The sequence below is a fragment of the Wyeomyia smithii genome, chromosome 2 (assembly GCF_029784165.1).
Source record: "Wyeomyia smithii strain HCP4-BCI-WySm-NY-G18 chromosome 2, ASM2978416v1, whole genome shotgun sequence".
NCBI lineage: Eukaryota > Metazoa > Arthropoda > Insecta > Diptera > Culicidae > Wyeomyia > Wyeomyia smithii.
In genome coordinates, this window is record NC_073695.1 from 77,367,202 (window position 1) to 77,391,795 (window position 24,594).

The following is a 24,594-nucleotide window of genomic DNA, read 5'->3' on the forward strand; positions in this document are numbered from 1 at the left end:
AGTGATCTGAGCTTGCGAATAGGGAACATCTCTCTTTTAGTAAAATCTTCTGCTTTATACGGTCACGTTGAACACATACTTAAGTGTATTGTTTAACAATAATTCAATTATCATTCTGTGCCGAACACGCATCAGTACTGGACGTGTTTGGTGATCGGTCCGATAGAGTATAAAACAAAAGACGTGTGAACAAGTGTTGGCATTGTTTGCCTGGTCGAGTGAAATAAATCCGGGTTCAAGGTCGTTCCTTTGTGCAACTGTTTCGCATCGTGACTGCCAGCTGGTGCGTAAGCCGATTTGGCTGCTGGCTGGATTGTGCTACAGCAGTGGACGAGACACAAACGAGGAAAAAGAAGAAGCCATCAGTGTCAGCGAGTCGTATCGCTGTGTGGAGTGATCTCACACCTGGCTCGCTGCTGGTGGCTGTTTGGTGCTGCTGTATTGGTGCTGCTGGCTGTAACGGCTGCTACTTCGAACGATCGGACAACCAACCTTACTGGAAGGGAGAAATAAAAAGGTACGTGTTCTTGTCAGCGCTAGTGCGCTAAACATAGCGCGATGGATGTAGATCCCTCGCCTCCCGCGCCACCATCCCCGAACCCCTCTGACCCTGACCCTTCTGTTACCCCCTCCCCTGTTCATTCTTCAGTCCCCCCTCGCCCCAGGCTTTACCCAGACGGAGCCCAGGGCAGCTATACTGTTTATTTTCGGCCAAAGGCAGGACCGAAATCGAAAAAGTTGAACCTCTTGCAGATTTCTAAAGACCTGACGAAGGAGTACAAGGGCGTGACCGAAATTTCCAAGGTCCGGCCTAACAAGCTCCGTGTCGTGGTCGGTAACCTGAAAGAGGCCAACGATATAGCTTGCTCTGAGCTCTTCACACGCGAGTATCGCGTTTACATACCCGCACGAGACGTGGAGATCGACGGTGTCATAACCGATTCGAGTCTGTCCGTCGAGTGTATACTGCAAAGTGCCAAAGGGTGCTTTAAGAACAAAACGTGTCCCGAAGTAAAGGTGCTCGACTGCAAGCAATTGCGGTCAGCATCGATCATCGGTGGCAAAACAGTATACACTCCGTCAGACTCGTTTCGAGTTACGTTCGCCGGGTCTGCACTACCAAGCCACGTCTCGATCCACCGGGTTCGTCTCCCTGTGAGGCTCTACGTGCCCCGCGTCATGAACTGCCTGAATTGCAAGCAGTTAGGCCATACAGCCGCCTACTGCTGCAATAAGGCACGTTGTGGCAAGTGTGGGGAGTCTCATGCGGAAGATTCTTGCAGTGTTAACGCTGAAAAGTGTATTCACTGCGGAGAAAATCTGCATGAGCTCTCGACATGTGCGGTGTACATGCAGCGCAGGGATAAAATAAAACGGTCTCTCAAAGAGCGTTCAAAGCGTTCCTACGCTGACATGCTGAAGAAGACCGTTACCACTTCTCCCGTTACTTCGAACCCCTTCGATCTGTTGCCCTCTGAGGAAACCGATTCTGACGATTCACCAGCGGGAGCATCTTACGCCAATCCTGGGGAGTCTAGAAAGAGGAAAAGTGTTTCCTCTCCTAAACTTCCCAGAAAAGGTCCTAAGATTTCTCAAAGTGAAATGAAGGTTACAAACAAACCAAACAGTGCTGCGGAAAAACCGAAGCAAACTCCTCCTGGGCTGGCAAATTTAAAGTCCCAGAAGGAGTTCCCAGCACTGCCAGGAACATCTAAAACCCCAGTTGCTCCTTTTACACTCCCAGTTGATGAAACAAACTCTGGATTAGTGAAATTTTCTGACATTGTGGACTGGATTTTTGAAACTTTCAATGTACCCGATCCAATTAAAATTTTTCTTACAGCATTCCTCCCAACAGTTAGATCATTTTTGAAGCAGTTGACTGCCCAATGGCCTCTCCTTGCAGCGATTGTATCCTTCGATGCCTAATTCAACTGCGTATATGAAGGATTCTATCTCTGTCTTACAGTGGAATTGTAGAAGTATTTTACCAAAAATTGATTCGTTTAAAGTTTTGATAAATAAAAACAAATGCGATGCATTTTCCCTTTGTGAAACTTGGCTTACTTCAAATATTGATCTCAACTTCCATGATTTTAATATTATTCGCCTTGATCGAGACACCCCATATGGAGGAGTACTTTTAGGGATTAAAAAGTGCTATTCTTTCTATCGTATTAACCTCCCCTCGATTCCAGGCATCGAAGTTGTCGCATGTCAAATGACAATACAAGGTAAAGAGCTTTGTATTGCCTCAATATATATTCCCCCCAGAGCACAGGTTGGGCAACGGCTGCTCTTTGATTTAATAGAACTTCTTCCCTCGCCACGTTTGATTTTGGGAGACTTCAACTCTCATGGCGTGGCTTGGGGTTCCCCATACAATGATAACCGCTCCTCTTTAATCTATAACCTTTGCGATGACTTCGACATGACTATTTTAAACAACGGTGAAATGACACGTATCCCGAAACCTCCAGCGCGCCCAAGCGCTTTGGATCTATCCTTATGTTCGACGTCGCTACGGTTGGATTGCACATGGAAGGTAATCCTCGATCCTCACGGTAGCGACCATCTGCCTATTCTTATTTCAATTACTAACGGGTCAACTCGCATGCGACCAATTGACATTCCGTATGACCTCACACGAAATGTCGATTGGAAGTTATACGAGGAAATGATTTCAAAAGCGGTCGAGTCGATTCAACATCATTCACCACTTGAAGAATACAACCTCCTCGCGGGCTTGATTCTCGACGCCGCGTTGCAAGCCCAAACGAAGAAATATCCCGGCGTAACGATCAAAGAACGGCCTCCCACTCCGTGGTGGGACCAAGAGTGCTCCGATGTCTACACGCAAAGATCCGACGCGTTTAAGGCCTACCAGACGGGAGGTATACCTGGCGACTATTTACGGTATTCGGAGCTTGATACCAAGCTTAAAAGCTTGGCTAAAGCAAAGAAACGTGGATATTGGCGTCGGTTCGTGAACGAGACGTCGAGGGAGACATCGATGAGCACTCTTTGGAACACAGCCCGAAGAATGCGGAATCGCGTAACGGTCAACGAAAGCGAGGAGTCTTCAAGTAGGTGGATATTTGATTTTGCCAGGAAAGTATGTCCGGACTCTGTTCCTGAGCAAAATATTGTTCGCGATGCGTCTCCGGGCCACGACGCGATAGAATCACCTTTTACGATGGCAGAACTTTCAGTTGCCCTCCTGTCCTGTAACAATAACGCGCCTGGATTAGATAGAATCAAATTCAACTTGTTGAAGAATCTACCCGGCAATGCCAAGAGGCGCTTGTTGAACTTGTTCAATAAGTTCCTGGAGCAAAACATTGTACCGCAGGATTGGAGGCAAGTGAAGGTGATCGCCATCCAAAAACCAGGGAAACCAGCTTCTAATCACAACTCTTATAGGCCGATTGCAATGCTATCCTGTATCCGGAAATTGATGGAAAAAATGATACTCCGTCGTTTAGACCATTGGGTCGAATCAAATGGTCTACTATCAGAAACTCAATTTGGCTTCCGCCGTGCCAAAGGGACGAATGATTGTCTTGCGTTGCTTTCAACAGATATTCAGCTGGCGTATGCTCGTAAAGAACAAATGGCGTCTGCGTTCTTGGACATTAAGGGGGCTTTTGATTCCGTTTCTATTGACATTCTTTCGGGTAAACTTCACCGACAAGGATTTTCTCCAATTTTGAACAATTTTTTGCACAACTTGTTGTCCGAAAAGCACATGCATTTTACGCATGGCGATTTGGCAACTTTTCGCATTAGCTACATGGGTCTTCCCCAGGGCTCATGTTTAAGCCCCCTTCTTTACAACTTTTATGTAAATGACATCGACGAATGTCTGGCAAATTCATGCACGATAAGACAACTTGCAGACGACAGTGTAATCTCTGTTACAGGAGCCAAAGCTGCCGATTTGCAAGGACCATTGCAAGATACCTTGGACAATTTGTCTGCTTGGGCTTTACAGCTAGGTATCGAATTCTCTCCGGAGAAGACTGAGATAGTAGTTTTTTCTAGGAAGCATGAACCTGCTCAGCTTCAAACACAATTAATGGGTAAAACGATTTCTCAGGTTTTGGTACACAAATATCTTGGTGTCTGGTTCGACTCTAAAGGCACCTGGGGTTGTCACGTGAGGTATCTGATGAAAAAATGTCAACAAAGAGTGAATTTTCTTCGTACAATAACCGGACAATGGTGGGGAGCCCATCCAGGAGACCTTATAAGGCTTTACCAAACAACGATATTGTCTGTTATTGAATACGGGTGTTTCTGCTTCCGCTCCGCAGCAAACACACATTTGATCAAACTGGAGCGAATACAATATCGTTGTTTGCGTATCGCCTTAGGTTGCATGCAGTCGACCCATACGATGAGTTTGGAGGTTTTAGCTGGAGTACTACCATTGAAAAACCGCTTCTGGAGCCTGTCTTCTCGTATTCTAATCAAATGTGAGGTCTTGAACCGTCCCGTGATTGAAAATTTTGAAAGGTTAATCGAACTTAATTCTCAAACCCGTTTTATGACATTGTATTTCAATCACATGTCCCAAAATATTAACCCTTCTTCGAATATTCCAAATCGTGTCGACTTATCAAATACTTCTGATTCTACTGTGTTTTTCGATACATCCATGATAGAAGAAACTCGTGGAATCCCGGATCATTTACGCGTGCAGCAGATCCCTAAAATTTTTTCCAATAAATATCGAAACATCAACTGCGACAATATGTACTACACTGACGGATCACTTCTTGATGGGTCCACTGGCTTCGGTATCTTCAATAACAATTTAACCGTCTCCCATAAGCTCGATAATCCTGCTTCTGTTTACGTCGCAGAATTAGCTGCAATTCAGTACACCCTAGGGATTATCGAAAAAATGCCCACGGACCATTATTTCATCTTTACGGACAGTCTCAGTTCCATTGAGGCTCTCCGATCGATGAAAGATGTTAAGCACTCTCCGTATTTCCTGGGGAAAATACGGGAACATCTGAGTGCTTTATCCGAAAAATCTACTCAGATTACCTTAGCGTGGGTCCCTTCTCACTGCTCGATACCGGGTAATGAGAAAGCGGACTCTTTGGCTAAGGTGGGCGCAACAAACGGTGATATTTATGAAAGACCAATTGCCTTTAATGAATTTTTCGCACTTGTACGTCAGAATACGATCATCAGTTGGCAAAATGCTTGGACCAGAGGGGAATTGGGAAGGTGGTTACATTCCATAATCCCCAAAGTATCGACGAACCCGTGGTTCAAGGGGTTGGATGTAGGTCGGGATTTCATTTGCGTGATGTCCCGGCTTATGTCCAATCACTATAGATTTGACGCGCTCCTCCGTCGTGTTGGGCTCGGGGAAAGTGGTATCTGTGCCTGTGGTGAAGGTTATCACGACATAGAGCATGTGGTTTGGTCATGCCCTGTACACCGTGACGCCAGGTCTAAATTAATAGCTTCCCTGCAGGCCGAGGGTAGACAGCCGGCTGTTCCTGTTCGTGATGTCTTGGCGAGCCGTGACCTATCCTACATGTCCCTTATATACGTTTTTCTGAAATCCATCCACGCCCCAGTCTAGTCCCGTTCCCCTCCGTCTACACCCAACAAAACGACAAGAACACGTTTGAACCTTAAGCACAAAACCAGCAACCAGACCCCGCACAACAGAACCAGGACCCAAGGACTACGAGCCTCTGTCCCAACTCACGACATCGTGGCTCAGCAGAACGAATCCATACATGCCATTCGACGATTATCAGACGACCATTGAACAACAAAACACTGATTGGAAATCCCATGCTAGTTTTAAGTTAGACTTAGTTTCAGCTCGTAGTCGGCAGCGAGGATAAAAAATTTGCTTTAGTTTTTAAGTCATCAGATATAATTGGCGCCGTTAAACATTAAATTGTATTTGTGCCGTGTCAAATAAATGTTATGTGAAGAAAAAAAAAAAAATAATTCAATTATGAATTGTTCTTTTTACAATCAAACGAATGAAGGTTAAACCCCATGAATATAAACGTTAAGTAAAAAGGGCATGGAAAGCTAAGGAAACAGATACTTGAAATTTTAAACAAAAAACAAAAATATTTAAAAAAAAAATTTAGACGGGGAATCGAACAGCTTTTACACAGTTTATTCAACCTAATAGGTAAACAATAATTAATATAATAAAGTTATTTTAACCATTAGGTGTTCGGTTCCTTTTCAGGTTACATAGAAAACAATTTCATAGTTGAGGTGAACTATCAACAGAGAGAAAAATCTGTGACATTTCAAAAGTCATTAAAAGGTAACTTTTGATAACATGAGTTTCTTTAGTAACAAGAGGGGGGTCAATGGAAGGTACTTGATTTTTACCCCTTACGTGCCTGACGGAATACCCGGGTACCCACAAATTAAAATTCTTGTTACTTAAGCAATTTTCATCCGATTTCGATAGATTAATTAAAATTTGTCCGCGTAAATGACCCCTCACCTAGTTTGTTGAACAGGTTGTTAATAAGACACGACCGCAAGTTTGTTCGGCAAAGTTTTAACAAATTTTGTAAGAAACAGCTTTGCTTAAGGCACCATACTTGCTTTAAATAGAGTTTCGTGGAGTTTTCTATAGATTGCCCCTTAAAATCAATTTTTTTATTATAACTTTTGATAATAATTGTCTACAATTTTTCAATGTTCCACAATGTTGTTCACTACAACAAAACACACATTAATAAATTTGTGCATTATTTTAATGAAAAAATTCAATCAACAACCAAAGAAATATAAGAGATAAAAATAAACTTTTTTCGCTGAAATTGTGGGTTAGGTAAAAAATCACGATAAAAAGTTATAATAAAAAAAATGATTTCGAGAGGCTTTCTATAGGAAACGCCACAAAAGTTCTATCAAATAGGTAGATAGAAGTTAAGTACCTTCGGTAAAGTTGTTTTTTATGAAATATATCACAAGCTCCGCGACTGTGGATTTTTATGTGCATAAATGAGGAAAATGGAATTCGTTTCTCTTTCTTAGGTAGAATAAAAAAAATAGAATTGGGTGACCATAACAAAGTTTTTTTGTTGTAACAAACAACATTATGGTACAATGAAGAATTGTAGAAAATCACTATGAGAAGTTATGTTGAAAAAATAGATTTTAGTGGCATTCTTTAGAGAACTCCACAGAAGTCCATTTAAATAGGCAAATAGAAAAGTGGTGTTTTCGGCAAAGTTGTTTCTTGAACAAATTGCCATAACCTTACCGAACAGAGTGGATTTTTATGATGCAGAAATGAAAAAAGTAAAAGTCATTTCTCACTTTTCGGATAAGTAACCATGAAATTGTAACTTCTATAAAATGGAGAACAGTTGTTGGAACTACTTTGCTGAAAATACTAAAGGTCTAAAATCTATTTTCGGGTCAAAACAATTTCGATCACGTTTTTGCAGTTTTGGAAACAGTGTGGGGCGGTTGGTTTTCGTTGTCTCAGAACTGGGGACGTGTCTGCAGATTGACGGTGGTTTTCACACAGAAGGAAGATTCAAAATCTAGCACTGTTTACTCTGCTGGTTCGTTTGCTAGGGAAAGCAGCGAGATATTTGAAATCGCCGCCTGCTGCGACCCTGCTTGCTGCTGGTCAATCTGGTTCCCGGTAAATTATCATCTCGTGACAGTGATCGAATGTATTGAATATATCGCGATTACCGATATTGCTACCCGCTGCTGCTATCAGCTGCTACTAAGTTGGGACCGCCATCCATTAAGAAAATGATTGGTTTGAGCAGAAGCAGGCTTTTATATAGCCCAAGGGTTAATTAGGTATAATGATCTGTCGGCCGTGTTGAGGAAAGCAAGCAATAACCGACCAATCAGATCAATCGAAACCGGCGTTTCACCAAGGCTTGAAAATTTTCAATAGTACAATTTGGGTGGGTGGACGATTTTTCAATCGATTACTGTAAAATTAAAGAAATCATCTGGATACTGACTGAGTTTAAAACATTTGAAAGCAGCAATTCTAGCGGAAGAAACTATTGAGTATTCTGAATAAAAAGTGCCTCAAACAGCAACATTCAGTCTCCTATTCAGTAGGAGGTAATCTTTTGTATTTTTTCAAATGTAAGTTTGGACATGAAAAAAAAAACAAATTGTTTTTTCATGTCTGAATTCATCTTTGAATTAATGCTATAGGTTGTTTCCTGGTGTTGCTTTTTTAATCTTGAAAAAAAGTTGGGAAAAATTATATTTTTGATAGGGGAACTGCTCCATTATTCATCTCAGCCCATATATTCATCTCATAAAACATGAAAACACATTTAAAAACAGGAATCTGCTAATCTGCAATCTGCTAATCCATGGAATGGATTCTTCTTACTTCACTTTAGATTCCTCATAAAGTATAATCCTTAAAAACTCACTTGAAAGCACTAAATTTGATATTATATTCGGGCATCTGCACTCGAAAACTCATTTAATTCAATCACCTACCTCAGAAAACAAAATCCGCGCATTGTTCTATACGGCTACAACAGGACTCGTTGAGCAGCCAACCAAAGTTTTGTTCATCACTAGCGGACCACTTTTTATTTTAATCACGAAACAAAATCACTCACTACACTAAGAACACTTTAATCTTTGAAATGTTCACCTCAAATTTCCTTAAACAAGCTTGAATTAGCCGAAATATATGAGATTAATTTCGACAATTCCTAAATTTCAACTGTATGTATTTTCATCTGTTTTCACTAAGTTGAAGAAAATCAAAAGGTGCCAAATCAGTTTCTGTTAGTACGAAAAAATTATACTGAAAATGTTGAATTATTCCGACATAATTGACATAGATCTACAGCACTGTGGTGTTACCTAGGTTACCAATTATGCACGTAAACAACTGCAGCGGATATCTAGGAAACCTACTACGACGGGCTGTGGCTACGTTCATTCATGATAATGTGATTCATTCATGATTAACAGTGTGATGAATATGGGGGCGTCGTGAGATGAATAATTGGGCAGTGATTCAAGTTCTGAGATAGATATGGAAGCGTTGTGAAAAAGGGTTTGTTTTACAAAATTCAGGATAAATCTAGCTAATTTTACTAAATATACAATGCTAAACGATTCTATAGGAGCGCCTAAGCATATTTAGTTTATTTGTCCAACGATTCCGTGAAAATTTGGTGTTTTATCCGTGCATTCTTCGTGAATATCGGCTTAATGAGATGAATAATGGAGCAGTTCCCCTACCACTGAAGTAGAGACTTCCTATCGTTCTGTTCAAAATTTCAAGTATAATTAAACATAGCAACATTTTTTTTCCTTGCCTTCTATGTATGATTTTTTGATAAAGTTTGATGCGAAAATAAGTTCCCCCGAGATTAAACATTCTTCAACTTAAGGGGCAATAATTTTTAGAAATCGAAAATTTCCGATGTTTTTTCGACGCCATTTTGTTTTAAGACCAAATATCGAAATTCTAAGAGTTTGTCTCCATATCAGCATCTTTTTACCCCCCTTCCCGCAAAAAGGGGGAGGATCATGTAGAGACAAATTGTTATTGTATCTTTGAGTATCGCTTACACTCTTGATATTACATTAAACAGATTTCAAATAAGTTAATCTAACGTCGAGAAGAACCTATTTTAGTATTGTAGGGGAATCGGGACAAAATTGATATGTTGCTGACATTTTACGTGAATCAGACACCAACCAATCGATTCCTGAGACTTTTTTACTCAATATAAGACATAATTTGACTACCACTTTTAGATATTAGCGCATTACCATTAATGCTCAGACATACTCGATATTATTTTGCTTTGTGCAATATACTAAAAACATGTCAAAACCGATTTCGTAGAATCACCGTTTTGAGCTCAGTTTTTGTCCGATTCAAGATCTGTTTTTTTTTTTAAAGATGGGTAAGAAGATGCCAATATGATATTTGGTCTTAAAACAAAATGGCGTCGAAAAAACAACGAAAATTTCCGATTTCCCAAAATGGCGCATTGTTGTCCCTTAAGTTGAAATATGTTCGAACTCAAGGAAATTTGGGTTTGCATCAAAATACACAAAAAAAAATATATTGAAACCAAGGCAAAAAAAGTCAATTTTTGTTGCACTGTGTTATCAAACTGTAATCAAAGTTTCAATGTCATTTGATGCCATGCGGATTGTATTACAACCCAGTAGTTTCAAGCTTGTCAACATGCGTAGATTTCGGTGCAGATGTAGGTTAATCAACATACTACGGCTTTTATATCAGATTTCGTCTTTGCAGCCGTCGCCACTTTTGCGGAAAATCGCAATCATGTTCCAATACTAGCTAGACATGGACAAGTCACCTTTTACACCAATGTCGTTGTGTTATTTTCGTCTCTGCCACTTCTTATGAGCAGAAATCTGACAAATCAAGTACATTCTCATTGTATATTCAGTACACGTTTGATCTGCCAATATCGTCAATCTGCTTCCATTTCCATCCTTGTTGCGTTTTCGGTATCCACATAGCAGCTTCCAGCTGTCATTGTAGTATAACAGTGACAGTGGGCAATATGTTAGGTTTCCATATGGTTGAGGCAGTTATTGAGCCGTAAATTAATCCTGCTTTCAGCAATATAAGTGTTACTGTCGTGAAAACATCCCCACATTTCAAATTAAAATTCAAGACTGACTTGTTAAACCGCAATACATCCCAAAAATGGACCATTTTACCGATTACTATCAGCAACCTTAATGCTCTTAGTGTGATTCGAATGCGCAGAACTGCCTGTAGGAAGTGCTTCCTGGTGGAATCCCATTCGTCTGCAATCCCATTTTTCTTCGCTTTGTTAGATGGTGATGGAAATGTTACTGCACAATTAATTTTATGGCTTTCGCTTCGGAAATTCAAATCACGTCACAAATCACCGCAGTTAAAAAGCAGAACGGAATCAATGTTTTTTTGCGTCCCGCGAACATACAGTAATTTGGTCCGAAATGGCCGGCTCAAAATTTATCGCATGTTAATATAAATAAAAACATAGTTGGATATTCTCATCATGTCACAAAATTTCGACAAGTAGCTTCTCGGGCTGATAGATGATAGCTAATTCGAGTGTTCGTCCTGTCAACGACTGTCAGACTGCCTGGCTACCATTTACTCTATATAAGCTTATGCGCCTTTCGAAGCAAGTTTACAGAACTGCAAGAGCAAAAACATCATCAACAGCAGTGACAGCATGATGGTTTCGGAGGCTTAACAACACAAGCATGCGAAAATGGTGACTGGTTCTGGTCGTTTGCAGGAGAATGTCAACTGATAATGCCTTCGTTTTTTACATATCACTGCTTTTATACCGATGATGAACAGCTCTTAATATTGAAACGAGCGAATCCAGTGACCGACGGTACCGTATTGTACGATTGAAGGTTCCTTTCGAGTCAATATTCAAACAATGGACACCGTCGACAAACGGCACTCAAGGTAGGATCTTTTCAGTTTTCTTCTGCAAATGCTACGGCATAAAAACGCTGGCTTGCGTGGTGGTGGAAATCTGCTAGATGAGGGTGACGTTTTCTTTCACCAACAGTAATTGTAGTAATGTTATCGTAAGATAAAATGCCAACAGTTCAGCGGCATAAAAGCATGCTTCATTTTTAAATCTCTTATTAATTTATTTAAGAAAACCGTCGGCTTGGCTTAGCACCGACCTCATTTTGGATTTTTTTGTAAATTGTGCGGCAAATATTAATTTCATTTTACCTGTCTCTTAAACAGGCTTTAAGTTCTACGATGTGCTACAGCAAAACTATACCGCACGTTTGAATACAATTCTTATGGAGCTATCTGAGAAGCTACGGATACAATACCTTAAGATAACACATCTAATTTTAAATCAAAGCACCTGATGAAAAATGTATAAGTTCAAAATTGTTACATAAGCTATGCAGTGTCGTTACGGTCCCTTTCTCCGCTCTACCACGTATATAATCCCATACAGAACAGACCAGACATGGCCAGAATAATTCAACATGGTTGTCTTACACTCAGAAACGAACATTCTCTACGTTTCATACAATAATTGAAAACACCCATTTTGTTTTATTAGATTGGTACTGGCAAAGGTGTATCCTCTCCCCTGTTCTATTCCAATTGGTAAACTTTACATGCAGGATTATGTGGATTCCAGCGCTCCGAACTTTTCCGTGTATCGATGTAAATGATAAAGCAATTTTCCTGATTCCGTCGAAAGCACAAAATCTCACACCAACTAACTGTGCTACTTACAACACCAGTAGGAGGTAACCTTATCGGGATGGTTGGTATGTAAACTACATGCTGAACCATCAGGTAGGGCACAGCATGAGTGTAAATTCAACGCTTGTGGACAATTCAGTTAAGTTCCCCCGAGGGCAGCCAGAAGTGGTGCCAGTCTGCTGTCTACCGGAAAAAAGTTCTGCACATAAATGTAGCGAGCGTGCGGACAATTAAAAATTCATTATTTATCACTTATATTTTATGTGGGCAAAAATAGGTACGCCATGTGTGAGTTCTCTCATAGGACTATTATATATTTTATAATGTGTAGTCTTAAGGGGTTCTCCTCATCAGTCGGCTTCAGACTTATTTTCCAGATGAAGAAAGCGAAATCTTTCGCATTTGAACACAGGTGGAAAAATCGATCGCACAAAAATATATAACATTATCATTTTAAGTCTTCTACCAAGAGTATTACTACTACAACGCTAAAAGGTGCATCGAAAAAAGCCGTTTCCAATGCACAAGCATTCAATAGCTGAAATATTTCTATAATAACGCACTTAGAGAATCTCCACCACGATAGTAACTCAGTACAGTGGAACTACTTCCAAATTTCACACATTTCACAAAATCATGTTCACACCTCCAGTCGTCTCCAAGCCATTTTTATATTCCTACAATAGAACCTGCTGGCCTCATTAATTGAATAGCAGAATCGAGCACAGCGATATAAAACAACGGTCATAAGTCTGCAAGCGCTGCGAGTAGCCACCAGCAGCAAACTAAGCCCCTATCAGCCAAGTATTCAAGCAGCAAGATTTCACTTCTATTCTCTTTATTTTCTCTCTTTCTCTAGGTGTAACGATTCTTTATCGCTTAAGCTGAAGCATTTATACCGTCCTAATTCGAACTTCGAACCGTCTCACGCTTATGTAACTTTGATAAAACGTTTACTAATATGAATAAAATAGGAGACAATTATACCCTATCAAGCATTTCATTAGTGCGTTCGAAGCTTGAACAAAAACGGTTACAGCCAGACTTTTACTGCTTCTACCCTAAGCTAGACCGCTCTTATCAATGAACCTGTACAATAAATGTAGTTTGCCTTATATACTCATGCATACATACATACATGCCATGTATCATATTTTCTTACTTTTTTATATCTGGCTGTAAACATTTTAACAGCCTCCTATTCGTTGCTCAGATCCGTTTTTCTTTCTTTGAAGCAAGGTGGAAAACCTTACCCGACTTTGGATCCAGGGAAAAATTCGCACTTCAAGCATATCTTACTAAAATAGTGTACTAAATTTTCACCTAGATAACGTTATTAATGAAAAGAAAAATACCACCACACTATCATCTAGTTTGTGCATGGTTTGTAAACAACGTGAGAATGGCATGTTGCATCCTGAAGAATTTGTAGTTCGTGAATGCTCTACACTAAAGTATATACTTTTCTCGTTTGTAGTTACGGTTGTTCTCCTTTACCTAGTTGTAGAAAAAATAAAAATAAGAAAAGCGCTGAATGTCACTTTCAGAAAAGCACAGGATAATAAACAATGCACTGTATAGATTCACTCAACAGAATGATGAACTGGCTCACAAAACCCACACAAACAAAACCTTGTACAAAAAAGCATAGTTTAGACAAGAATATTGCTCATGGCCAAAACACAATCCGACCGGAGAGGATATTATTTGCTTTAAATATGCATAGGCTGAAGAATTAAAAAAGTGTAAGCTTCTCACGAAAGTCAATTTACAATTTCATTCTTGGCTTTACTTCCAGCTCTGCTAACCAGAGCAATTTATTTTTATCACTGTTACTAATAAGCAGCCTCACTGCGATTCATTCTTGGTTATAATTTAAAAATTAATGAAATTACATACCCCAAAAGCTGATTTTACAACACTCTGCTGGGTTGTTATCTCCTTATTTTACCGCAAACTGGAACAACTGCAGCTAGAAGTGGTCAAATTTACCGTCGCAGTGTACTTGTTTCGACTGTCCAAAGCAGACAGCACGGGATAACCATGTGAATTGAAACCTCAACAACTCACATTTCGCACACTATGCAGCAGAATGTTGAATGAACTTGTTTACACGAAAACAAGATTTGCAGCAGTCAGTAGAGAAGATAACGTTGCATCGTTTTCGCCAAGAAGTAACGCTGCCTTCACCTTCCATTTCGACTACTGCTGGATGGGAATGAAAATTTTATTATGCTCCCCTTATGGTGGTTTTTATTCGATTTTTACTGTTCCCCGTCGGCAAAAGGGAACTTACCGGATGGAAAACGGTACGGTAGCCTCTAATGGTTCCCGGCTCGGGTGGTTTTTATTTGTTTGCCGAAGCATGCTCGAACTATGTTCTTGCACGGCTGGTAGAAAAATTTTCAAATAAAAACAACATAATCGAGTTTCCCACTACTAGGCGAACACGCCGAAGATGTCCGGTGTGGTTACCTGCTTTCTGCTCAAATACTTCCACAGCCATTTGAAACTCATTTCGGTAGCCCTCCCACTTTGTGAGGAATTAGCTCTGTAGAAGTTTTAATTTTTTATTGTTCCGGAGAGGTAAAATCCGAAATCGCAAATTTTTAATAATTAATTGCATAAATTCGTGTTTTGATTTAATTAACCAACAAGATTGTGATTTAGTGCTACACCATTCACCTAATTATGCATGGTAAAATACAACGTTAAATTTATTGGAACAGTAGGAAAGAACACAAGGAAAACTGAAAAGCAAACTCGATGATACGCAAGATTTGAAGCGGGAAAATAATAAAATGCCACCTCAAAACAATCTGCACAAACCCATTGATGACTGTTGTAGTCGAAGTTATTTGCATAGATTTTGACCTAAATCTTACGTGACTCCTCGGACAATATGGGATTATCATAATTTGTTGCTATGTAATCTGCATCCGTCTGGCAGATTCTTGAAATTAATTCAAAAGCAAAAAGGTGTTTCCACTAATACCGAACACCGTCAATCGTGCTGGGAATTATGCCGCCTAGGCCAAACAAATGACGCAACTGGTCCGAACCGAAAAACGGACGTGACGTGTTTTGTTATCAGAAAAATGTGACTTTGACCTAGAGAAGGAGCCTTAAAAAGTCCTTCCTCTCAAGCGGTACACGAACCCGATTCAGCACACGTAAAAAGAGCAAAAAATTTCCTCTCAAGGTCGGATGTCCTGTAAAGCAATACATTAGGATTAATCTAGATATACGTTTCCGTTGAATTCGATTTTACCATTCCTTCGTGGCTGATTCATGTTTTTTCCCTCTACTTTTTGCACCATCTCGGCTGTGTGTTGGTAATTTAACCACAATGACGACACTGATGACGGCGATAATAACGACGGTTGGTTCTCTGGTGAAAACACCCTAACAATATCATGTGGATTTCTAATTTGGAAACCGGAAAGCGCAGACGAAGATGAGGAACCGAGATGTGTACAGCTAACTAATCAGCACAAGGGGGCCATCCGATTCATCCGAAAGGTAAGTCGTAAAGTGTTCCCTAGAACCTTACAACTTTTATACTAATTTAAAGAAGAAAAAAACAGAAGAACGTACCACTTATCATTGGAGTGTGGTTGTTCGAGGAAAAGCTAGCCTTTCATCGCTATATCCCTCCGTCATCCAGCAGTTCCTCGTTCCTTTAAATCATCCTCGTGTATGTTATCCTTCCAGATAAAGGCCTAGAGCTAGAACAAACGTAAGATGCTAGCTAGATTTAAAGGTTTTGTTTTGCTCCGTAGCCTTCTGACATTTATCATGCTAATCAAATATTGTTGACAGCTGGCACAGCGAGGAAAACCCACTATTGACAAATATTTTTGTTTTTTTATGAAACATTATACACGGATTGATCACACACCATCCAAATTGGATCTCCACGTTATTTGGATTCCTCAAATAAATTTTACTGACTGTATCGGATCTATTTCAATGAAATTTACCATTTAAACTGACACTGTTAACCACATCTATTACCACGAAACACCATCCGCCTCCACTACCATATGGTGACAGATGAAGTACTTTGTAGCGCGGCGCAAGTTCAAAGAAGCCTTGAAGCCGTACGACGTGAAAGACGTCATGGAGCAGTACGCAGCCGGACACGTCGATCTGCTCGGTCGAGTGAAGAATGTTCAAACTAGGTATAATCCACATTTCCATCCACTCATGGTGTGTAGAAACATGTGAACTCACCGGTTTTTTACTAAACAAAACGTTATCTAATCAAACTACTATCTGTACACACTAAAACTAGCAATAACTACTAACTAGTTATCATACTATGTAAAATTGTTTGCGTGTTGTAATAAATTCCGGCTCTCCAGTCTCTTTAAAACTCAAACGTGTCCGTTGCATATACGCAAACTTTAAACTGTTACTTTCTTACTTTAGGTTTATGGTTTAACTTGTGTTTAGTTGAATTTAATTTCATTACACCTCAAACTAACATTCGAAACACCAACAGCAACCTCGAGCGCGGTGCATTGTTCCTCATGAGTAACATTTTAATTTTCCATCAAAACCCATCCCGGATCTCATTCTGCATTCCATCGGTGTTGGTTTGCTGCCAGATTACTATCGCTTATACCCTGACTATCTAATTCCAGACTACCCCGATTTCCTTACGAAACTTAAAAATTCATCCCTCATTTAATTTTTGGAAAAAGTTCTTACTCTTAATTTTTCCAACACTCCTCAATTGCTTCTTCTCTGATATTCACAAGATATAAAAATATTCTTGTACCGTGCATATATAACAGCGTGATATAAAATTTCTAAAAATGAAACATTAACTAACAGCCTCCAGAACGCGATTAGATTTTCGACAAAGTTTTATTTTATATAGTTTCTTCTTTCATTCTTGACATGTAAACAATATCGCACGCTAGCCTGGGGGCTAATGCGGTCTCGATCAACTAGATTAGTTGAGAGAATTCGTTATCGATATTGTTTTCGGTACATTTTGCATGTTGTAGGATAAGTACAACGATACACCGTGCCCCAGTGCTGAGTCGAGGAAATTTCCAGCTCGAAAAGTTCCTCGACCTGATCGGGAATCGAACCCGATATCACAACCGTGTGGGAAAGCAAGCCGACCGACATCGCTAACCACAGAACCATGGGGATCATTCTTGACATGTCCATCTGACAAAAAAACCTTTAGTTCCGCAGAATGTCAACCTTACGAACAAGCCACAGCTAAAATAAGAATACAATGTAACCGTATTTGTTATGGTAGCGTGTGTGTATAAAAAAAACTCTCTTCCCGCCTCCGAATTGAATTCTGCTGAAGCCTTAAATATTCAACCTGTGTATTCATGTAAATTAGATTCCAAATTTCCCCCCAAAGTCATACGAATGAATTTCGCCATCAGACTAAAAGCTTTTTCCTGGCGGGAGGAATCCGGAGGATGGAGTTGCCCCTAAGTCATTTGAAATTTGATGTGTTAAAATTTTTGCCGTCGGTTTGGCATTTAATCAAGCACTGCCAAAGGTGAATGTAAAACTACGCCCAAACAATTTTCATGCTTTCTCAGAAACCTATTTAATATAGTAGAGCTTAAAAAAGATAAAGAGGTTGTTTATGAGATACGACCGGGTACACTCGATAGACGTTAATCGGCTCGGTAAACTTCGTCCTGCCCATTTTTCCTTTATTTAAATAATTCTAAACATTCAAAATTGATTCCACATACATCCAAAGATTGACCTTTAGGATTTGCGATTTTTAATAGTCTGCAAATGTATGATGAATCGGATATGACACGTTCAAACTCAAAAGACAAATCGTTTGAAATGATTGGTTTTATCGGAATGAGAACATCTTCGCCTTTTGGCTACTGTACATCACCTCGATTCTGAAAATTCGGTAGTTTCGATTTTCAACCACTATGCATCATCCCGATTAGGAAATACTCATTTGGGATGGTATTTGGTCATTTTCAGCTGTTTCCCAGACCCCGTGTCGCCATATTAGAATTTAAAGTGGTATCTGATGTCGATCTTTCACTTCTGTACAACATTCCGAATTCGGAAATGCCCAAATCAGGTGGTATTTTGCCACTTACGACTGTTTTCAGAAACAGGATGTCATCTTGAATTTCAAACTGGTATGTGAAGTACATTTCTGGCCTCCGGGCGTCATTCTGGTTCCAAAAGTTGCCATCTTATAACTGTCTGAGGTTGATTTGTTCCCTCTTTGCATCATCCCGATTTCGGTCATTTTGGGCTGTTTTCCAGAAACCGGAAGTCGTTATCTTAGAATTCAAAATGGTGTCAGGGGTTGATTTTTTGATTCTCTGCATCATTTCGATTATTTTCCGCTGTTTGCCAGACACCGGAACTCGCCATTTTAGAATTTAAAATAGTGTTTGAGGTCGATTTTTGGCTTCTGCCCAAAATCACTAGGATAACGGATATTCGGTCATGTTCGGCTGATTTACAAAAACCAGAAGTCGCCATTATGTATTTTGAAATGACTTGTGAGGTGGCCTCTGGGCTTCATCTTGGTTCCGGGAATACCGATATTGGGTGGTATTCGGCTATTTTTGGCCGTTTTCCAGAAACTAGAAGTATCCACCTTGGATTTAAAGATGGCGTCTGGTGTCAATTGTTTGCTTCTGTGCATTACATTTTAAGCTGTGTCCTGGAAAAATGGTTGAAAAATCTGTTTTATCGCATGAGAGCCCCTTACCCGCTACCAGAGTAGGGAGGGGTGTCACACCATCATAGACACATTTATTACCCCCAGTGGAGGTTCATGCCAAATTTAGTTCCATTGGCTTGATGAGTTCTAGAGTTATGCAGAAATTTGTGTTTCATTTGTATGGGAACCCCTCCCATAAGAAAGAGAGGGATGTTGAACCACCATGAAAATATATTTTGCCTCCAGAAACCTCCACTTGCGAAACTTGGTTCCATTTGCTTGATTAGTTTTCGAGTTGTACAAAAATGGAGAATTTATTTGTATGAAACCCCTCTCTTCAAGAAAGGGCAGGGGTGTCGAATCACCATAAAAAGATTTCTAGACCCCAGAAACCTCCACATGCCAAATTTGGTTCCATTTGCTGGATTCGTTCTCGAGTTATGTAGAAATTCGTGTTTCATTTATATGGGAGCCCTCTCTTCTAGAGAAGGGAGTGGTCTCAAACTATCATAACAATCTTTCCGGCCCCGAAAACCCCTAGATACACATTTTCACACCGATTGGTTTAGTCATTTCCAAGTCTATATGAATAAGCCAGACAGACAAACAGAGCTCCTTTTTTATGTGTATAGATTGGTTTGAGCAGAGAAGATTCCAATGAGTGAAATAGCGATGTGACGATGGAAAAACTGCTACCTGTATAATGACAAAAATCGTGTGATTGTCTTAAGTACCTACGGAGAGGACTGACGCACGCAGGTGGTGTGGAAGTGTTAAAATGAAAGAATGTAAAAAAGGGGACAGAATGCGCTGCACGCTGTTTGCAGGTATATAGACAAACGTTGTGCACGAAGTACATTAGTTTTTCGCCAACTGTAAAATCGTCAACAAGCCTTTCGGTGAGATGACACCGAAGACAAGCGTCAAAGCAGCCTAATTCAGACTCCCGTACGTTTGCTGTTGCCAGAGGAGTAGCCATGCACGCTTGGTCCAAAGCTAAAGCTAAACTAAAGCTGATATGAAATACATTGGATTAAAAAAAAAAGTTGAATTATACCACAATAGATCAAATAATGGTCGCTGTGGTTTAGTCGCCTCCAAGGGAAACTGATGACAAACAACAAAGCAATATTCTCACCTTACAAATTTTGAAATGTGTGACCGCGGTTCTACATTCATTTCGAGCTATCTAATAGTGGCACTTAAAGGCTTTGAAATAGAATTGTTTCTCATTAAATGCAATCATAATTGAAATATCTAGTTTGAATTAGATATTAAGAATTCTGTCATTGGATCATTTAGAAATGTGTAACACAAATTGAACCGGCAGTTTCATGCAACGACACGAATCGAGAAAATCGTTTGACAAAGTTATAATGAATGCTGCCAGAAATAACGAAAAAAGAGAATCATCTCGCATCATGACCAAAAATCAGCAGACTTGCCGGCTGTCACAAATGCGACAACACCAAAGACACTTTTTAGCGCCCCGGAATCATTTATTTGAAGTTGTAATTCATTCAATTTTCCAAACGGTTTTACTCTAAGAATCAAGAAAATCTACTGGAAACTGAGTTTAAGCATTTGAAAGTGGACAATTTTCGTGACGCCCTATATTGTTTGATTTTTATTTTGGGCCCTCTTTTCATTACTGTTAGCAACTTTTTGGCGAGTGACAGAAAAATAATAACCAGGGTGTTAGACTACTTTGTTACAGGTTTCCTTCGTCATAATTTTTGCTTCATTCTAATGCAATGCAATGACGATGAAGAACATCAAGATACCCAGTAAACAACAAACCAGCAATTTAAAAAAACATGTTAGTTGCAATTCTAGCATTAAATTTAGCTCGTAGCCGGCAGCGAGGATAAAAAATTTGCTTTTAGTTTTAAGGATACCTTAAAAATTAAGACACTTAATTTAAATACCCGTTAAACTTTTTTTTATTGTGCTGTTTCAAACGAATGTTGTGAACGAAAAATAAAATTGACGATCCTACTTCAATAAAGGAATAAACAGTGTCATTGGTGTGTCAACGGAAGACAAATAATCTAGCCCCGTAGAAGGTGATCTGCAATCACTAGTAATGATTGTTGCTTGGGACATTGCAACACAGTTGGTCCGTTCGCTATGGAAGGCTTTGATCGAATGAGCTTGCTGCTGGCTGATCCACTTACTTTAGCAGCCTAGAGCCGTGGTGGCTCGTGCCGTATCAAGAATTTTCCTCCATTCTACTCGGTCCTGGGCTACTCGTCGCCAATTTCCTAGACGTCTCGATATTCGCAGATCCGCTTCAACCTGGTCAAGCCATCTAGCATGTTGGGCCCCTCTATTCCTGGTGCCGGTGGGGTTCTTGAAGAGAACCGATTTTACCGCACTGTCATCCGGCATCCTCACGACATGCCCGGTCCATCGTAGCCTCCCGACCTTCGTCAGGTGTGCAATGGGAATCTCTCCAAGTAGCGTCTGTAGCTCGTGGTTCATACGCCTACGCCACTCTCCGCCTTTGGTTTGTACTCCACCAAATATTGTCCGAAATACTTTCCGTTCAAATACGGCCAGTGCGCGTATGTCCTCTGTGAGCAGCGTCACGGTTTCGAGTCCATAGAGAACTACGGGTCTAATTAGGGTTTTGTACATCGTCAGTTTCGTGCGGCGGTGTATGCTCCTGGATCGAAGTGTCCTGCGAAGGGCAAAGTAGGTTCGATTTCCAGCTTGAATACGTCGTTAGACCTCCTTACTTGTGTTATTGTCGGCGGTTACCAGAGATCCCAAGTAGACGAACTCCTCTACCACTTCGAGTTCGTCGCCGTCCATGACCACCGTCCGTGGGAGGCGAATGTTAGTTTCTTTCGAGCCTCTTCCTATCATGTACTTGGTTTTCGACGCATTTATTTCTAGTCCAACTCTTCTAGCTTCCACTTTTAGTCTGGTGTAGATTGCCTCCGCCGTCGCTGAGTTTCTTGTAATAATGTCCAGGTCGTCTGCGAAGCCTATGAGTTGACTACTTTTGCTGAAAATCGTGCCTCTCGTTTCGATGCCCGCCCGTCGGATTACACCCTCAAGGGCAATGTTGAACAGTGTGCAGGATAATCCATCTCCTTGTCTCAAGCCTCTGCGCGCTTCGAAGGGGTTCGAGAGTGTCCCCGACACGCACACGTAACACATCACTCGGTCTAAGGTAGCTTTGATAAGTCGTGTAAGTTTATCCGGAAAACCGTAGTCGTGCATTATTTGCCATAGCTGGTCTCGATCGACTGTATCATACGCTGCCTTGAAGTCCACGAAAACATGATGTGTGGGCACGTTGTACTCCCGGCATTTCTGAAGGATGTGCCTTAGAGTGAAAATTTGATCCGTAGTAGCGCGTGCTTGTGTGAAGCCCGCTTGATACTGCCCTACGAATTCTTTCGCTAAAGGAGATAGACGGCGGAGTAGGATCTGGGAGAGGACTTTGTAGGCAGCGTTGATCAGCGTAATGCCGCGGTAGTTGCTGCATTGTAGCCGATCGCCTTTTTTATAGATGGGGCATACAACTCCTTCTATCCATTCCTCCGGTAGTCTCTCTTCCTCCCAAATCTTAGAGATTACCCAGTGGAGTGCCGTTGCTAGAGCCTTTTTTCCGTATTTATAGAGTTCTGCCGGGAGCCTGTCCTTGCCGGCGGCTCTGTTGTTCTTAAGTGACCCAATTTCCCGTTCGATCTCCAGGATATCAGGAACTGGGACACTACTGTCGTATGTAGGCACTCCAAGGATAACTTCCCTTCCGCCTCCTTCCGTTGCTCCGCTATTGAGGTGCTCATCGAAGAAATGCTGCCACCTATTAACCACCTCGCGCTCGCTTGTGTGTTTCCCTCCACGTCCCTACACATATCTGGACTCGGTGTGTAGCCTTTACAGGATTGGTTCACTTTTTCGAAAAACTTGCGTGTATCGTTAGCCCGAAACAGTTGCTCCAGCTCTTCACGATCTCTGTCCTCCTGCTGGCGCTTCTTCCTCCGCAGAATCGTGGTCAACTCATTTCGTGCTTGTCGGTATTTGGCCGCGTTCTCTCTTGTGGCGATGCTTAGATAATTTTGCCAAGCTCTTTTCTTCCACTCCATCGCTTGCTGGCATTCCCCGTCAAACCAGTCATTTTGTCGGCTCGACGATACCACACCTACGTAACCAGCGTAACTTCCCCCATCCATCGTCGAGAGTCGAAGCACATAGCTCTTCCGTGGAGGGTAGTGCCTCCTCAAGCAAGCGCGCGTAGTTCTCTGCAGCCTGCGGGTTGGTCAACTGCCGTATGTTTGGCCGGGGAGGACGGTTCTGACGTGTGTGAAATACCGTGTATAGTTTTGAGCGCACATGTACTGCTACTAGGTGGTGGTCTGAGTCGATATCCGCACCCCGGAGGGAGCGTATGTTGGTAATGTTTGAGAAAAATCGGCCATCAATGAGAACGTGGTCAATTTCATTTGTTGTACGGTGGTCAGGTGATCTCCAGGTGGCTTTGTGGATATCTTTGCGTGGAAAGAAGGTGCTTCTAATCATTAGGCCTCGGGAAGCTGCGAAGTTGATGCATCGTTGGCCGTTGTCGTTCGTTTCGGTGTGTAGGCTGTGAGGCCCTATCACCGGTCTATACATCGCTTCCCTACCAACCTGGGCGTTCATATCCCCGATGACGATTTTGATGTCCCGTGACGAGCAGCCGTCGAATAGTGCCTCCAACTGCGCGTAGAACGATTCCTTCTCGTCGTCAGGTCTACCTTCGTGCGGGCAGTGCACGTTGATGATGCAGTAGTTGAAGAAACGACCTTCAATCCTCAACAGACACAACCTCTCGTTGATCGCCTTCTAATTGATCACGCGATCCTGCATTCTGCCTATTACACAAAAGCCCGTTCCCAGCTCGTTGGTTGCTCCACCGCTCTGGTAGAACTGGACCTTGCCTCCACAGACTTTCTACACTTTCTCACCTTTGCGACAGATCTCCTGCAGAGCCACGATGCCGAATTTGCGGGGTTCTAGCTGCTCGAGCAGCACCCTGTCTCCGCCCACAAAATTTAGCGACTTGCAGTTCCAGGTACCGAGTTTCCACTCGTGGTCCGTTTTTCGTTGCCTAGGTCCATACCGAATGTTCCGTGTTATATTTTCTTGAATGTTCGTAGTGTAATTGTTTAGGTAGGTTGCCTTACTAGGGCTACGCTACCGAGTCTCGTGATGGGGCTGCCATCTTTGGTGTAGCGTTCGAGACAACACGTTTCTTTATTCAGCCGCCCGCTCCGGGTCAGACGCTGTTATGAGCCGCCCCTAACCTAAGATACAGACGCTCAGAAAGGCGATCAGCAGTTTCCAGTAAATCATCCTCTTGCTACAGTGATAGGGTAAACAATGAAGACTAAATTACAGCGTGCTAGCTTTTATACGTGACTACTGAGAGTTATGCTTCCGGTGGATGTATCGTTGTGCTTTCTAACGAGCAAAACAACATTAATAAATTTACAAAGTCAAATCGCTTGTATACTTTAGCCTGGGAAAGACGATTGTTAATTGGTTGTTTAGTTTGATTTAGACTGAGACTGAGACCTTGTTTTCAGCTCTGATTGGTCGAACACGCAAAAGTTGAATGGTGCGGAACCACATCAATATTGTGTTTTATTGGCACATC

At 41.2% G+C, this 24,594-nt stretch overlaps 1 protein-coding gene across 28 annotated transcripts in view; it reads left to right on the forward strand.

The window, feature by feature from the left end:
- LOC129725096 (potassium voltage-gated channel subfamily KQT member 1-like) overlaps positions 1-24,594 on the forward strand; it is a 612,086-nt gene that overhangs the window by 528,547 nt on the left and 58,945 nt on the right. For 25 of the 28 annotated variants that reach the window (XR_008728015.1, XM_055680533.1, XM_055680531.1 and 22 more), the window contains 2 exons: positions 15,705-15,775; positions 16,310-16,437. Coding sequence is in view for 27 of the 28 variants with exons in the window: in XM_055680533.1 (XP_055536508.1) it covers positions 15,705-15,775; positions 16,310-16,437 (199 nt within the window). In the remaining variant the exon portion in view is untranslated. The remainder of the gene's footprint in view (positions 1-15,704; positions 15,776-16,309; positions 16,438-24,594) is intronic. The other 3 variants (XM_055680524.1, XM_055680538.1, XM_055680541.1) reach the window with 1 other exon arrangement.